We start from the raw sequence: 16,766 nt of genomic DNA, 5'->3' as shown, positions 1-16,766 counted from the left end.
TTAATAATTAAGTCAATTCATGCGTTTAAAGAAAAAAACCAATGAAACCAAATTTATATGAATATATATTTGTTAAAAATGATCATCTAGTAGCGGGCACAACTGCCGATCAATAAGCACGCCTACATTTTGTTAGTTCTCGAACACTCTGAAACATAAACAACTCTCTAAATAGAATTGAAATATTGAATGATTGGCGACTGCAAATTGAGTTGGCATTGATTTAGAACATATTTCTTCTTTTGTTTTTAAAAAAGGAGAAACGACCTCCCCCAGATCCCATGACATTTTTTCATATATTTATATCGTCTGCTTCATTGAAACACATTCAACTGATAAGAGCAGGCAATACACTTGATCTTTGCATCTTATTTTGGAATTGGAGCATAAGATCTCAGTGAAGAGGAAGGAAATTATGTCTGGCTTACTGTATGCTCAAAGTTTCCAGAGTGGATTCGAGGAGAAGAAGAAAGAAAAAATGGGTTTACAATATGTTCAAAGTTTTCAGGGTTTACAGTATGGTCAAAATTTCCATAATCGATTTGAAGAGAGGAGAGAGGAGGAAATAATGGAGTCGCCGAAAATTCAAAGGTTCCAGAACCGAATGGAGGGGGAGAGAAAGAAGGAAATCATGGGCAGCATGCAGGGTTTAAAAAGATTTCAAAGTTTTCAGGATCGATCGGAGGAGAAGGGAAAAAAGAAAATGAGCAGTTTGAAGGATTTAGAAAAGGGTCAAAGTTTCCAGGGACGATCAGAGAAGAGGAGGAGCAAATTAAAGGATTTACAAAAGGCTCAAAGTTTCCAGAATCGATCAGAGGAGAAGAGGATGAAGAAAATAATGAGTTTGGAGGATTTACCAAAGGCTCAAAGTTTCCAGGATTTATTAGAGGTGAAGAGGAGGAAGAAAATAATGGCCAGTTTGAAGAATTTACGAAAAGCTAGAAGTTTTCCGGATCGTCGATCAGAGGTGAAGATTAAGAAGGAAATGATGCGGACAATGAAGGACTCACGAAAAACGCAAAATTTGCACGATGGATCCGACGAGGAGGAGGAAATAATAAGCTGCTTGAAAGGCTCACAGTATGCTCTGTGTTTCCATTGTCCATTTGAGAGAAAGAGGAAGGAGATAATTGATGGCTTGCAGGATTTACAGTTTTGTCCAAGTTTCCTCTTTCCATTTGAGGAGAAGAAAAAGAAAGAAACAGTGAAGGGGTCGCAGGACTCACAGCGTGCTGAAGAGAAGGAAAAAACGGGCGGCTTGCTTGGCTCAGAGAATGCTTTAAATTTCCACGATCTACCAGAGGAGAACCTGAAGGAGCAAATAATAGGCGGCTTTAAACGTTTGCACTATTCTCAGAGTTTCCAGGGTCGATCCGAGGCGAAGGGAAAGAAGGAATTAAAGTTTGCTCTAAGTTTTCAGGATCGGGGTTCCTCGTCGACAATATACCCTGCAATTGACGCCAATTCGGAGCAGGAGTCCTTAGAAAGCCTTCTCTGCTCAGAACTTCAGCGGCTACAAGGGTTTAAGAACTTTCTGAGCACCGACTGGCTCCTGCAGGCGCTCGATCTGTGCCTGTCGATGTACAGAGAGCTCCACAATAATTTTCCGCAAATCCGACGAGCAGTCCTGCGGCAGAATTCAAAATGGATCGAAGAAACCCTAGATGATACCGTAAAGCTCCTCGACGTTTGCAACGCTCTGCGCGACAAAATGAGAGACATCAAGCAGTGCCAGGAAAAGCTTCACCTTGCGCTTCATAGCTTTAATGGCCGCCTTGGCACCTGGCAGCTAGTCCGGGCCCGGAAATCCCTCGGCATTGTCAACGAGTCCTTGGCCGAAGCTCAGGGCAAATCTCAACTGGAGGATTGCAGCTCCATTTTGCGGCGGATGGGCGAAAAGCGGACGGCTTCCTCGGCAGAAGCGGGATCAAGTTTAGCGGAGCCGATCTATGCAGTCAAGGATTTCACTGTTTTCGTCTGCGGCCTTCTCACAGCCGCCATTTCAACCAATTCAAGGCGCTCCCTTCCGCTGCCCTGCGCAGGGCAAGACTCCGGCTGGGCCTACGCCCTTCAAACCCTTCATTTCAAAGCAAAGAAGGAGATGGAAAGGCGTAGAAGCAAAGGCACCGGCCGCGTTTCTCTGGACGAGCTCCACGCCGTGGAGTCGTCTTGCCGGGCTCTGTATCATCTCCTTGTAAACACCAAATCCGTCCTGATAAACGAAGGGCAGGATTTGAAATTGCGGCAGTCGGTGTTGTGTTTGAAGAATTGTGTAGCAAAATCGGAAGAAGGCATGTCTTTCATAGAAAATCGGATTGATGAACTGTTTAAAGTTGTGGTAGCCAACCGGATGGCTCTGCTGGATGCTCTCACTAATGCCTAGGATTCAAAACTAGAGTTTTATTTTTAAAAAATGAAGTCTTGCACTAAGTTGAGATCCCTGCTCGGATCAAAATAGTAGCTCGCCTCTTCCAATCTGAATGTGCAATGAAGAGTGGAAAATTCAATCTTGGCTGGTATACTGTACATTACTATAAAACTAAATTGTTTGACTAAGTTTCTGTTATAAGTTTCACGACAATGATATATATCCTGTAATATACAAGGGTTCTAGCAGAACAATATCATGTAATAAGATGAAATCCCTGCGCGGGATCAGACCAGTCGTTCGCCTCGTCGAACTCTGAATATGCAACGAAAAGAGTATAATTCTATCCCGGCTGGTTTACTGTGCATGTGAATAAAAGTATATGATTTGACAAATTTTCTCAAATCTGGGCTATTTTAGAGGACATAAATAACATTGTTTTTGCGTATTGTGCATTTCAGCGATTGTTGAATTCAATCATGCATACTGTTTTTTGGTCATAGTAACTGCAGATAGTTCACAGGACGCCATGATCTTCTCTTTTAATGTTATCGTTCGGGTTTTTATGTTCCCGGATTGTACAGAATTTCATCATGCGATTTGTATCGTTTTTCAAGTTACATTTCTATTTAATTTTACGAATTGGTATATCTTTTCTTGACAACTTATTTCATTAGATCATATTTCTACATTTCATTGAAATTATTGGTATGATTTCTGATTTAGGTTGTGTTCAATTTTTTACCGTCAATATTTCGAATGTGAAATGTGATTCGAAACACTGATGGTAAAAAATTGAACACAATCTAATCCACAAATCATACCAATTATTTCATTCATCTGTATAAGGTTGATCAAAACTCCAGATATTTACTTCTACCTCATTTGTACTCATTTGTACAGATGATCCAGTACTAGGATATTTCCTATTTAAATTCAATATGAGTAATTGTAATCACACAAGTTATGTTTCCGGATTGTACAAAATTTCATCATGCGATTTGTATCGTATTTCAAGTTACATTTTTTATTTAATTTTACAAATTGGTATATCTTTTCCTGAAAACTTATTTCATTAGATCAGATTTCCACAATTCATTGAAATTATTGGTATGAATACTAGATTAGCTTTTGTTCAATTTTTTACCATCAATGTTTCTAATGTGAAGTGTGATTCGAAACATTGATGGTAAAAAATTGAACACAATCTAATCCAAAAATCATACCAATTATTTCATTCATCTGTATAAGGTTGATCAAAACTCCAGATATTTATTTCTACCTCATTTGTACAAATGATCCAGTACTAGGATATTTCCTATTTAAATTCAATATGAGTAATTGTAATCACATAAGTTAATTGTAGTTCAATACTATTTTTGTATGATTTATGAATCAGTGAAGATAGTTTTTGAATTAGATTATGTGTTGGTTTTAACATAAGTATTTAGAATCACACTCTTGATTCATTATGAAAAATGAAGTATAGCAGAAAGAATTTAGTATCATTCATAAATATAGATGTTTAAATGTTATTGTTAAATATGATATGATTATTATTTTTAGATTTATTATATTAATATACAATTACAAATACTTTTCATAACTTTGTTATTATTAAAGTGTTCTATTAATTTATGTTGTTAAAATAATTAGAGAACTCTTTCTATTCTTTCATGTTCTTTTTGTCTTTATTCAATACAAGCATATGAATAGCTAAGTTGTATCGATCTATGTCATTAAACATGCAAAATGATTCATTAAATCTTCTAAGAATTTCTATGTCTAAAAGTATTTTTTAATAAAGTATTTTTTCTTTTTATCTACTTTGGTTTTTTTCTCAGATTTTTTTTAATTGATCTTTACTATCTATTTGAAATGCAAAATATGAACTTTGTAAGGCTATCCTAGGTTATTTATATAAAATACATGCAAGTAAGCATATACTAGCCTACTTAAATTTAAAAAAATAAAAAATTAGTGACTGATAATTTAGACAAATGTACTTCCTACTTTGCAAATGAAAATTAAAGATGAGAATACTTATATAAATTTGAAATGACACAAAATTTAAAATATATCTGAAAAAAATAGACATGATGCCAATATGCCATTTTCCTTAGATTGTATACAACTTTATCAAAGGATGCAATCAAAGGTCTAGGACACCATTTTGATAATAAACTAATTTTTAAAGTGTAGATTTAACCCCACACACAATAAAATAATTCATATATTGTGCCTTTATATTTTTATTTTACTACTTTCTTTGAATAAGGTAAAACAGGCTTTGAAAGGCCACTTTCACAATAGGAAGAATTTACTAGCACTTTCCTTTAATATGGACCACTTGGAGGGTCTATAGAAAAATAGAGTCCATAGGCCTACTAACACAAAGCATACTAAAATAATAAATAATTATCTTAAAATTCAAATGTAAGAGAATATAAAGTTGACTTGAAGTTTTTCACCTCCAATGGTTGTTGGATAATTTATATGTTGGTGACTCTTGTCCTACTACTATGATTTAATTGGCTCCAACCAATAGTAGAGGTCTAATCTTCACTTGTTAACATTATAAAGGATTTAGCAGGTATACTCATGAAAATCAAGATATTTGTTTTCATGCCTCTCTACCTCTATTAGAAGAAGTCATGCTTAGTTATGATGGTTAGAAATCACTAATCACTATATTGCAAAAATCTCAAGTTTTGGTTGTAGGATTATAAGTTGGATTTAAAATTTCAATTCTATTAGTTGGCTGTTTATGTTTGTCCCATTTGAGTTGCTAGTAAAGATAAACAAGATGATGATAAATATGGTAATTATGGTTAAAGTTCCATATGGATAGTTCAAGCTATATGGATGCATGTGATAAATTGAATGACCAAAATCCATCTCGTCCTTTATTTTCTACTACTCTCGAGCTTTCAATGATGTCTCATAATTGTTCCTCTTTTTGTTCCAAATTATAACCCCCATATCAGTTCTTGAGGTGTGACTATTTTCACTCTTCCTTTCTTGTGAATATTTATGATATTATTCTTATTTAATAATGAATATAACATTCATAGAAAAACCCAATTCATTAAATCAATCTAAGTTAACATGTACTAATAGTAAAATATTAATTCTTCTTCCTTTATAATTATACAATATACTTAACAAAAAAAGAAACTTATCAAATAGGAAAAATTGTATTTGTTAAAATGAGAAATGAAGAGTCAAATTGAAATAAAAAACTAATTAACTTAATTTAACGTTGGTATAAGTTGACCTTTTATAACAAAAGGGTGGGAGAGGGAGCGATAGTGTAGGTTTCATACCTAGGGCTTCTTACAGTTACAAGGATATTGCAGGGGTGTCCCAAAATGGTGAGGAAGAGGATAAGAAAGATAATGAGGATGGCAATGCAAATGTCTATATGGGAGTTTGCATCTTTGGAGTATGGGATCTCTTTGTCTCATGTTTGGCTTCATTATGCTTGGACATTGATATGTTTTCTTTGGTTAAGGCATTTGAGCTCTTTGTGGGGAGTTTGGAGCCTTTTGCCCATTTGGCTTAGGTAGTCTTAAGGTCTAGATCTTGGTGGCTTACTGATTTTTTCAGTGGTTGGGGACCATTTGATTTTTTGGCCCTTTTACTGCTCATGTCTAGCCTCTGCAAACCCACTAGTTGTGTTCGTGGAGAACAATTGGTAAAATTCAGATTTGGAGCTATAGATATGGCTCACAATTTTTTGTAGCTATGTTTTTCCTTGACAATGTTGGGTGTGCTTTCCTTTGGTTCTTACTATCTGGGCCCATTCTTCCCTCTTGCTCTGATAACAAAGGAGTGTCTTGGTTAGGGGTTGCCTACAACCAATGTGGAGTGATGTGGTGGGGAGATTCTCTCAGGTTTCCTTCATTTTGTGCTTTTTATGCTAAGTTCAATTTTTTTGGAAGTTTTATGTATTGGGATGGGAAAATGTGTACTGACATTTATTGGGTTTTTGACCTAGATCTTATCCCATGGTTCAATCTTGACCCCAAGTACAATGCTTATTTACAAAAGATTGTGGTGAATGTTTGGTTGGTGCTCAATCATTCCCCTATGATACATTCTCAAGGTATGTTTCATGTCACTTCTATGGTTGGGTCTAAGTTGTGCCTTACTCTTTGGAGGGCCATTACATCCATGTTTTTGGGTGACTCTTTTATTACTTGGGGTAAGAAAATATGGAAGCCAATAAGGGAATTTCTCCCTCTGTTGTTGACACAAATCATATTGAAGTAATTTCTCCCTCTGTTGTTGACACAAATCATATTGAAGTTTACTTACTGATTTGAAGCAAGTGGCAACACTATTGTGTTGCTATTTTGATGATTATCAATGTGACTGGTATGAGAAGGACTTGGAGTGCCCAAGTTTTTTTGGACTATTTCTATGTTCATAAACAACTCTCTGGGGCTAAGTTTTATTGGACTAGATGTGATGTTCTTGCCCCCTTTTTGTTGGAGGGTAAGGTTCCATGTGCTTGGGTACCTCAATGCTTTTCTATTTCAATTGGTGTGGTTTGGATGAGTGGCCAAGTTATGAGAAGCTAAGATTTTTGATGAGAAAGGATGTTGACTTGTTTGATTGGTGTTTATGTGCCTTTGAGCCTTTGGTTTAGGTTTGGTTTCCCCCTTCAAAGGGTAGTCTATTCTTTATTTGGAAGGATTCCTTATGCCTCTTATTTTCAAGAAATATATGCTTACCTAGATGGTGGACTTGGAGTTTTTTGTTTGCTTCCTCCATGTATTTTTTGATGGTCAGATTATCTCCTATAGAGGTGGAATTCAAACTTATGATTTTGGTGGGGAGGTGATCCATATTGAAGGGGAAGGTAGAGTGGGCTATGGTACTAGTAATAGCATTGGTGTTTGGAAGTTTGACTTCCCCAACATTGGTTTTGTGATCTTTCCTCTTCCTAAGTATTTTATTGAGGTGGATGCCTTCGCTATTGAGGTGGGAAGGGAGTATGTAGTGGGGCAAAAGATCTTTGGGATTTCTTATCCAAACTAGTGGTCTTATTGGCTTTAGACCTTTGTCTATGATGGCAAAAGAAGGAAAGGCTATTTGTTGCTTGAGTTTGGTTATTGAGTCTTTTGAGGATGAGTTTGTCTCCCCCTTTGAACATTTCTTTTATTCATGTGACTAGGTGTTTGTTGTTAGCTTTTAAGGGCTCACCTAGGTCATTTGTTCATGTTTTTGCTTAAAGAAAGTAGTTATTATGGGGGCTTGTCCCATGACGATCCTTAGCAATGCAAACTATAATTAGTGGTTTTGTCACATTCAAACTTTTTTTTAATAGAAGTAGACCTAAGTTGTTGTCTTTACTTGATGATTGGCACTAGGTGTTGTTAATGCGTTGTTTTTCAGTGTTTAGTATCAATTGTTTGTACCATGGGCCAACACCCTCATGTTGCTTATTTTTTATCAAAAACATTGGTATAAATTTTTCACAATCCATGAATTAAAATAGATGCAAATTTTTTCCATTCAAACTATGTGCTAATTTTTCATAAGGCATTTGGAATCACTCTTTATAATTCATCATCAATTATTTTTCCTCTTCTAGATGACAATTCAAAGAGAGTAATTTGATATTTTGAATGAAAAACAAGCATAATTGTCATCTAATTCATGGATGGTAGAAAAGTTATATCTATTAGATTAAGCTACTAAGTGTTGTTACCACATTTAAATACTAATTCACTATATAAATCTTTATGAAGTTGTTTCATACATTTTTTATATATTATGTCATGATATCATGATATATAATATAAAATTCCTACATCATTCTCTTTATCAATTGAAAACCTAGAACATTCATCAAACTAAAGTAATTAATTGTTTAACAATAAAATATTATAATCAAACCTACACCATCATCCTTTCATTTGATTATCGTACATACTTCAATTTTAAATATCTATTCTAGCACTCTCTCTCTCTAGATATATATAGAATACATTACATACATCCTTTATATCTAGCCATCTTTCATATATTCAATACAAAATATAAATTCTAATTTAAATATATTCTTTTATCTCTATTTTTATCTTTTCCTCATCTCTTCTTTCTTTACTTTTATCTTCCTCTCTACCCCCCTCTCCATCTAGTCATCAATATCTCTAAGGATATCTTATATTTGGCTCTATCTGTAAATCTATGTACATTGTAAAAGAAACCTACGAACTTGAAAAACAACTGTCAACAATGGCCAAATAAACATCAGCATCTAGTTGGAGGCGTGCAACTGCTGACCAATCAGCACGCCCACATTTTGTTCGTTCTCAAATAATTGCAAACGTAAACAACGTCTCTGTAAATGGAATCGAATACTAAGAATTCGAATGATTTCACCCAGCTTACGCATGCTTATTCATATTGAAACTTTTTAACGAGGGAAACGACCTCCCTGAGATTCCACATTCTTTCTTATAATTATATCGTCTGCTTCATTTTCATGTAATATTGTTTTCCTTGTAGTGCATTTCAGCCATTGTTGAATTCAAACATGCACGCTGTCTTTGTAATCGTGGAATACCCAGTTTTTGGAATCGTGGAATTCTAGTCGATAATGACTATACTAAATTTATCATGTTTCTTAGCAGTGGTTGTTATTTAAGAATTATAATAATATCTCATTATGAAAAATAGTTATATAGTTATCGACTTTTTTAAAATTATTTTTTATTTTTCATTCGATATGATTATATGAATAGTTGTAAAGAATACTAATGGTTCTTTCTATATTTTATCATTCATTACATTCTATAAAATTATATACCAGTTTATATGAAATATGAAATGAAAGTGCTCGTAAGTATAATATTAAAATTTCAAATATACAAAATGATTCATTGCATAAATAAATAAAATCTCTAACAATCTTTAAGTTATAATATTTTTAATGAAAAGTATTGTCTTAAGATTTTTTAACTACGTTATTCCTATTTTAGGTTTCTTAACATCTATTTGAAATAGAGACTACAATCTCTTTAGGAATAACCTATGTTATTCATATTAATATACAAGTACGCACAAACTAGCTTACATAAATGAGAAATAATTAGCAATAGATAATTTAGAAAACTTAACTTGCTGCTTTGCAAAATAAGTTTGAAGATAAGACTAATTAGATCTATGCTAGAAAAACGTAAATAAATTTGGAATGACACAAAAACTAAAACACATTGGAAATGGATTAGATAATGATAACATGACATTTGCTTAGATCTTATATTGGATCAATGCTCTCTCAAAGGATGAACTCATAGGTCTAGGGTACCATTTTGATAATGGACTAATCTTTTGAGTGTTAATTCAACCTACACTTAAATAAATCATATACTCTTGTTCACATATTCATAAGGATCTTAGTGAACCTAAATCATATACTCTTGTTCACATATTCATAGGGATCTTAGTGAACCTAAATCATAGCATGTGCATTTATCACATACTAAAGAATCCTCATGTTTTTCAAAAAATAATGTCGGGCAAAACTATTTTTCTTGTCATATGAGAAATGGGGATCACCACAATTGAAGAAAAAAGAGTGTTGATCCTATTTCTTTTACCACATTCAAAAAGGAGAAGATCCAAACAACTCAAGAAAATTCAAATGTTGAACAAGTGCAGTTATTTTTCACTTAATGAAATAAAAATGAGATGATTGACATTGACATATAAGATCTAGGGAAAACTAGGAACGAAGGTTGAATTTCAAAAAACAAGTTGATAAAAATATAACACACAAATTAAATTGATGTTGAAAACAAAATTATAATTAAATGTGAGTTGAGTATGACTCACTTAATGTGGAAGGGAATACCTTGTGGACTTTGAGGGGGAGGTATGATATCAAATATTATACTTTTTTATACCAAACTAGAGATAGTATCAAAGGTTTTTTCTCTTGTTGTTAAAGACATGGAGAATGGATTTGTAGTGGAGTAAAAGTAAGTCATGGGTATAATTGATTCCATTATGGATGAGGATGATGTAAACATGTTAGAAGATGTACTTTATAAAAATGAGGACATTTATGGAAATGATGGCATAATTGAAGAAGGCACAATAACTTAAGGGAGGATATGAGAAAAGGAAACAACATGAGGAATGAGAATAATAGAAGAAAATAGAGACTAAGTGGAAAGAAGAGGGGGGGAAACTTACTTGGGATATACAAAGATGGGTAGTCATATTATGGAATCCAACCCTTGAACACTCTTTGGGATGGTGGCAATATGTTTTCAAAATCCCCTATTCTAAGTAGTAATCCAAGTGTTAGTTGTGAAGGTGAGAAGAGTACTCAAGTTTAAGTATCTCCAGAGAAGGAACCCATCGAGTCTCCAACAATCATATCCCCTATTCCTGTGACTAGATCCTAGCATTAGAAGAGGAGTAGCAAAGGTTCTAAGAATCCTATTGTAGTTGAACTTGAATATGTGGAGGAAGATCTGAAAGGGATAGAGAACTACCTCAAAAAAATACTCATTAATGGAATTCTTGATGCTATGGAAATTGGGAAAGAAATAGAGAAAGAGAGAAACATTATAGTAGATTCCCAAGGAACTACCAAAGTCATAGGAGGATAGGGATTTCACATCCCTAAAGATTAATAAGTTGATACAACATCTAAGTGGCTGGAGACATCAATTAACATAAAATGGAGCATTATGCCCATATCAATACTAATTGGTGATATGGTTAGAAAGTGTTTGGGAAAAGAACACATCAAAAAAAATATAAGACTAATACCATGATAAAGGTTGATGAAGTGACTAGATGATGGGTTGTCAAGATTGCTAGGCATGTTGTAGAGATAGACATTGAAGGAGCTACACCACAAGATTTCACTATGGAAAAATTCAACCTTAGCGAGATCTCTAGAGCTTCTAACTCTAAACATTTGGTGTCCTCCATGAAAAGAATGATAATATGAACCTAGAAGGATGTGAAGGATAAGGAGTTAAAATTGTGTTAGAAATAGGGAATACTGAGAGGGGGAGGAGGGGTGAATTAGTATCCTACAAACTTTAGCCCAAAATTGATATTATTAATTGCCTTGTAAGTTGCATAAGATAGTAAACTAACAATGTTAATGAATAGTAAACATAACCATACACAAATATAATTCATAACACCATATTTTGTTAACTAGGGAAACCCTGGCCAAGGGAAAACCTCGGTGAGGATGGTACCCACAAAATGATCCACTAACCAAAGGTATTTGGTTAAGGATATTGACCCTTTTAGGAGTCTATTACATACATATAGTGTTTTGGTCCTTGTTAGAGGACTAGGCCCTATTAAAATCCTCAACCCTCTTAGGAGTTATGTACAATTACAAATTGTATCCAAGATAAGCCCACTACCCAAACATGCAATATACAATTTAGTTCCTTAATACAAAGAGATAGATATAAATACCTCTTGCTTGATGCTGATAACTTCAATATCTGATGTAACACTTGCTAGTCTTTGCATACTTTTGAGCATACATCATAATTTGCATCACTTATAGCTCGCATATCATATATATAACTTTCACATAATTTTGCATATCACTTACAACTACTACACAACTTTGCAAATCACAATTTTCCTTTATACTTTTATAATTTATAAAAATTGTTCAGTTAGCCTTCAAGCTATTACACACTTGACAAAATGTAAAACTAACTCTTGCTCACTTAGGGTTAACATCTAGGATGTCATACCTAATTAGTTAAGTAATTATTTCATAAGAAAAATAATTCCTTAACACATAATTCACACTTTTCTATTATGCTTTGTTATGCTTGTACATTGCCTTTACTGGTAATTAATCCATAGCTTATTCCATACTGATCATACTAACTTGCACACTTACATACGTCATGCTGACACTTTGTACCATTCATATCCAACTGCGCATGTGATAATAATGTTTCTTTTAACCATACATATCAAAAATGTCTTTGTTTTGTTACATAAACTATCTCATACTTAGACAATTTTCCATGTCTAATTGTGGAATCTACATCAGTACACAATGCCTTCTTTATACAAGATATATCTTGCCACAACTAACAACTCTTAGACTCTTTTACAACTTATCCTACTTAGCCAAATTGCCAACAAATTGGTGGTAAGGAAAATGGTAGAATATATTAATGTCATTCAACATCACAGCCCCCTACCTCTCATGTAGTTGCCTTCATCATTTCATCCAAAATTACTAGCCACTCAATAGTTACTGGATTGAATCAAGAGGAACAAAGTGATTGTAGAGACCTTTAATAGTTGGTTGGACTCTCTCATCAAAGAAGGGACTAAATACATATCCAATCCTAGAAAAGTTTATAAGGATGCCCTAGAGGTGAGCAAAGAATTGGAAGTTAAAGTGGTAGCCTAGGAAAAGAAAAGATTAAATGGACAATAATTATTTCTAAAATAGATGGTGATTATTACTCAAATGAATTGTGTGAATATATTTGGGATCATGAAATTATTTGAAGAGAAAGAGGTGAACAAGTTCAATGACAATATCCTCTTTGTCTCAAAGAAAAACATCTAATGGAGAAATTTGATCATTAGATAGAAATCCCTCATGCTACTTCATAAATTGGAGGTATTGACTAATATGATGCAAATAGATCTTCAACACATTGATGTTTAGATATTCAAAGAGGATGGAGCCATAATTTAGGAGATCAATAAAATGATAAAATATCTCAAAGGGAAGATTGAATTGGTTAAAGAAGTTAATGATTTATCCAACGACGACTTCTCCAAAGTAGCATGAATATAATATAAGTTAATCAACTACCAAGATCACCTAGAAGAAGAATGCATGGACAAGGTACCCTAGGTCAAGAAGACAAAGACCTGTCCATAAATAAAGAATAATCCATATTGATCTTCCCCACTACCAACTGATCCTAAAGTTCTTTGTTGCCAAGATGGAATGGAGTAAGATATACCTGGCAGAAAGGCATACATGCTAGCTCACTCCTACCACATCATCCCAGTCTTAAAGATCACGTGTTGCATATATAGTTTAATTACTAGTTATTAGGAAATAATTGGCCTTTCTTAGTACTTAGGCTAAACTGGCAATTTATCTTTTACCTTGTATGCAAGTTATTCTAATGGCTTTATTAAAAACTATCATATCCTGGTGGCTACCTATATATGGTTGTTTAGATTGTAATATGATTGATCATTTTGATAGTCAAACTTATATACTATGACATTGTGACATTTTGTCAAAAAAATAAATGTGATGAATGTTTAATCTATTGGTTGAATACTAAAATATTTTTATGACTTCAATTCCATTAGAGATTGTAATAATTTATTTGCTCTCTTTTAAATCATTTCCTTCTTGTGTTGCTCAAATGGAATAAATTTATGACAAATAGATTTATTTTATGGTTGAATGTATGCACATCCAATTAAGTTTAACTTCCTAGGATTTATAACATAATCTTTAGAAACTAATCTTTAAATCTCAATTAGCATTCCATTTCATGCTTACGAATGGGTGTCAATGCTTTTGATACACTTTCTAGTTAAAAGTATAATTCACTCAATTCATTGAAAATTTGAAAAGGGAGTTGAAACTTAATATAAAATCTAGAGGGTTTAGCTCTGAGTAGTTAGGTCCAACTATCGTGACAAAAATATTTTTCTTAAGGTTATAGAGTTATTAGATTTATTAATAGAGAAAAACAACAAAGGATAAATATGTTATTCATCACACGTGAAGACATATATTCCTATATTTATATAGATTTTCTTATGGATGGTTTGTGTGGAAGACATATATTGCTCATTATATAGAGGAAATGAATTTAATTTGTTTGAATTTATCAAGAAATGTGTTTCATTAATTATTGAGATGATCTTATTAAGAGTTAGTGTGCTGATTATCGTTGTATGGATTATATATGTGTTCTAGTCAACACTTATGGGACCACATTTGTTAATGTAATCTATTAGTCATATAATGAGTTGAATCCTTTTATGTTTGAGAGTTGTATAAGTAAAAGTGAATTTATTTATGAATTCAGTATGCATGTATGTGGATAGGTATGAGATTATGATGATGTGAAGTTAACAATGTGAGTTTGGATCAGATCAGAGATCAGAGAAGATGTATGAGTGGAATCTAATGTTGTCCTTAAAAGGAAATGTATTTGACCAATTGATGCTTTAGGCTAGTTCATCTTTTTTAGTGGATTATTTTCCACTTATTTGGGGTTATAGCCCATCTCAAGTTTGTTGTTTAATCAAGGTTGCTTCTTTCTATTGTATTTTAGCAGTGAGATATAAGTAAGTGCTTGAATACATATGCATTCCCATTGTACCTCTAACAAGGTTTTATATATGCTATTACATCATCTTGTGGGTTTGATCCCCACTATATTTTTTCTCTTACTCAGATATCCCTTAAGAAAATACTAATTTTATGTGTTATGGTGTATTTTTCTTTTCTTTGCATTATATGCTTTAGATTTGATATATGGTGAATGATTCAAATGTTTTAAAATGATCATAACTAATCCACCCCCTCCCCGTCTTAGTTGCGTGTGGAACATTGATATTCATAATAATGTTTATTTTGAAAAATGTGATATAGATTTCTCATGAGTTTCAATTCTCTATTGCACACATCTTAAACTATGTCCATAAAAAGGTTTGGTATATAAAAAGGTAAGGGACTCTTCTAGGTAAAATGGGATTGATATTTAAAGAGATTGAATCAATGTCCATATGTATGTATTATAATAAGGTTTTCTATTCTCAAATTTAAGACTTTGGTCTTTACTATGAAACATTGGCGTGAAGTCTAAAGTTCCCAATCATCATCTTGAAGAGTTGATGATTTGATTATTCATTTTAGAGAAATAATTGAATAAGAAAATAAAGATTAAATAGAGTTGAATTTATTAGGATGCTTATATGCTAAGGTCACAGTTATAGAAGAAAATACATCAAGAACATTATCCTCTGGATTGTTATTCTATGTGTATGATATCACATGGCAATCAGGCTTTATAGAACCTTGTATAATAATCACTAATTTCTTAGAGGTATATTTAATGGCATTGACTTGATTAATCTTTTTGTTCTTACAATATTTATTTGGGCAAGGGAGAGCATCAAGGATTTCATCATTTTCTTCTAAGGTACTTTCAAGAAAAACTTTAGGATGAGGACAATGATAACTATTTAGTTCTTCATACCTAGAGTGAAGATGATTGAAATGGATACAAGAATATGTTTGATTAAGGGAATTGTCAATTATATCACCCTCTTATACACATGTAGTTTCATGGGGGAGGTACATATCAAGATAATAATCAACATCACTTTCTAATGGTTCATCTCAAAGAGGGATATGATGCAGAGCCACACCTTGGAAAACTCAGGAGGAATCAGTCACTCAACTGAGTTGCTTCAAGGGGCATCTACAACCTTCAGGATCACACACTAAAATCAGATTCAATAAACAAAACTTTCAAAATAAAATCCCCCAAAATATCTTCTTGCTGCCTTCGGATAGACCCGCACTCAGACATGAATAAATTTCGAACCAGAAAATATTTACTCAATCCAACCGTTGATATTTTGTGTAACTAGGTTATAAACAACATATAAAAATTTGAGAGAAATCCAACGGTTCAAACCCAAGATATTGACCCCGCATCAGAGTACATTTTTCTGCAATTGTTATTCCCTAAACTGATTGCCATGAGAAATATATGAAGCATAACAGTAGAACCATAATCTTGAAAAAAAAATGCAGGAGACCAAAGGAGACATAAAACTTCCCATTCCTCCCCAAGTTCGAATCCTTTTTTACATAAAAGATTGGCTTTTTAATAACCAAATTCTGACTGGCCTTGCTGTCCAGTAGTAATAAAAATGTTTTCTTTTCCATCTAAGAATAGGAATCTGAAAGACGTTTTACCATCAATACCATGCAGCAATCATGGATATTCTTGTAACTGCTAAGAATAGGAATCATCAATACCATGCAGCAATCATGGATATTCTTGTAACTGCTAAGAATAGGATTGGCTTTTTAAAGAAAACTGACTTTCCTCCAAATAGAAGGAATATGAAACGATTTCTTTTATTCCATAGCCATTTTTTCATCATTATGAACACTCTTAAAATTGCCACCAACTTTCTGATGAGATTCTTTTAATTATTGACCACATGGCATTTCTATTACTAATTTTATCCTTTCTAAAACCGACACTAACATCATTAACCCTTTCCTCTAACTCTCTAACATATCCAACTAAAAACTATAACATTTATTTAATAAAACACCTAATTCTATCCACTAAGACATAATCCT

At 33.3% G+C, this 16,766-nt stretch overlaps 1 protein-coding gene across 1 annotated transcript; it reads left to right on the top strand.

Annotated features, from left to right (window-relative positions):
* Positions 1-415: 415 nt before the first annotated feature.
* LOC149569267 (uncharacterized) lies at positions 416-2,754 on the top strand. The gene has a single exon (XM_089816857.1). The coding sequence runs from the start codon at positions 416-418 to the stop codon at positions 2,381-2,383; it is 1,968 nt and encodes a 655-aa protein (XP_089672983.1). The 3' UTR covers positions 2,384-2,754.
* The last annotated feature ends 14,012 nt before the right edge of the window (positions 2,755-16,766 follow it).

This window comes from Cupressus sempervirens, chromosome 3 (genome assembly GCF_028749045.1).
Source record: "Cupressus sempervirens isolate cs-2001-9-10 chromosome 3, ASM2874904v1, whole genome shotgun sequence".
Lineage (NCBI taxonomy): Eukaryota > Viridiplantae > Streptophyta > Pinopsida > Cupressales > Cupressaceae > Cupressus > Cupressus sempervirens.
This window is presented reverse-complemented; position numbering and strand designations above follow the sequence as displayed.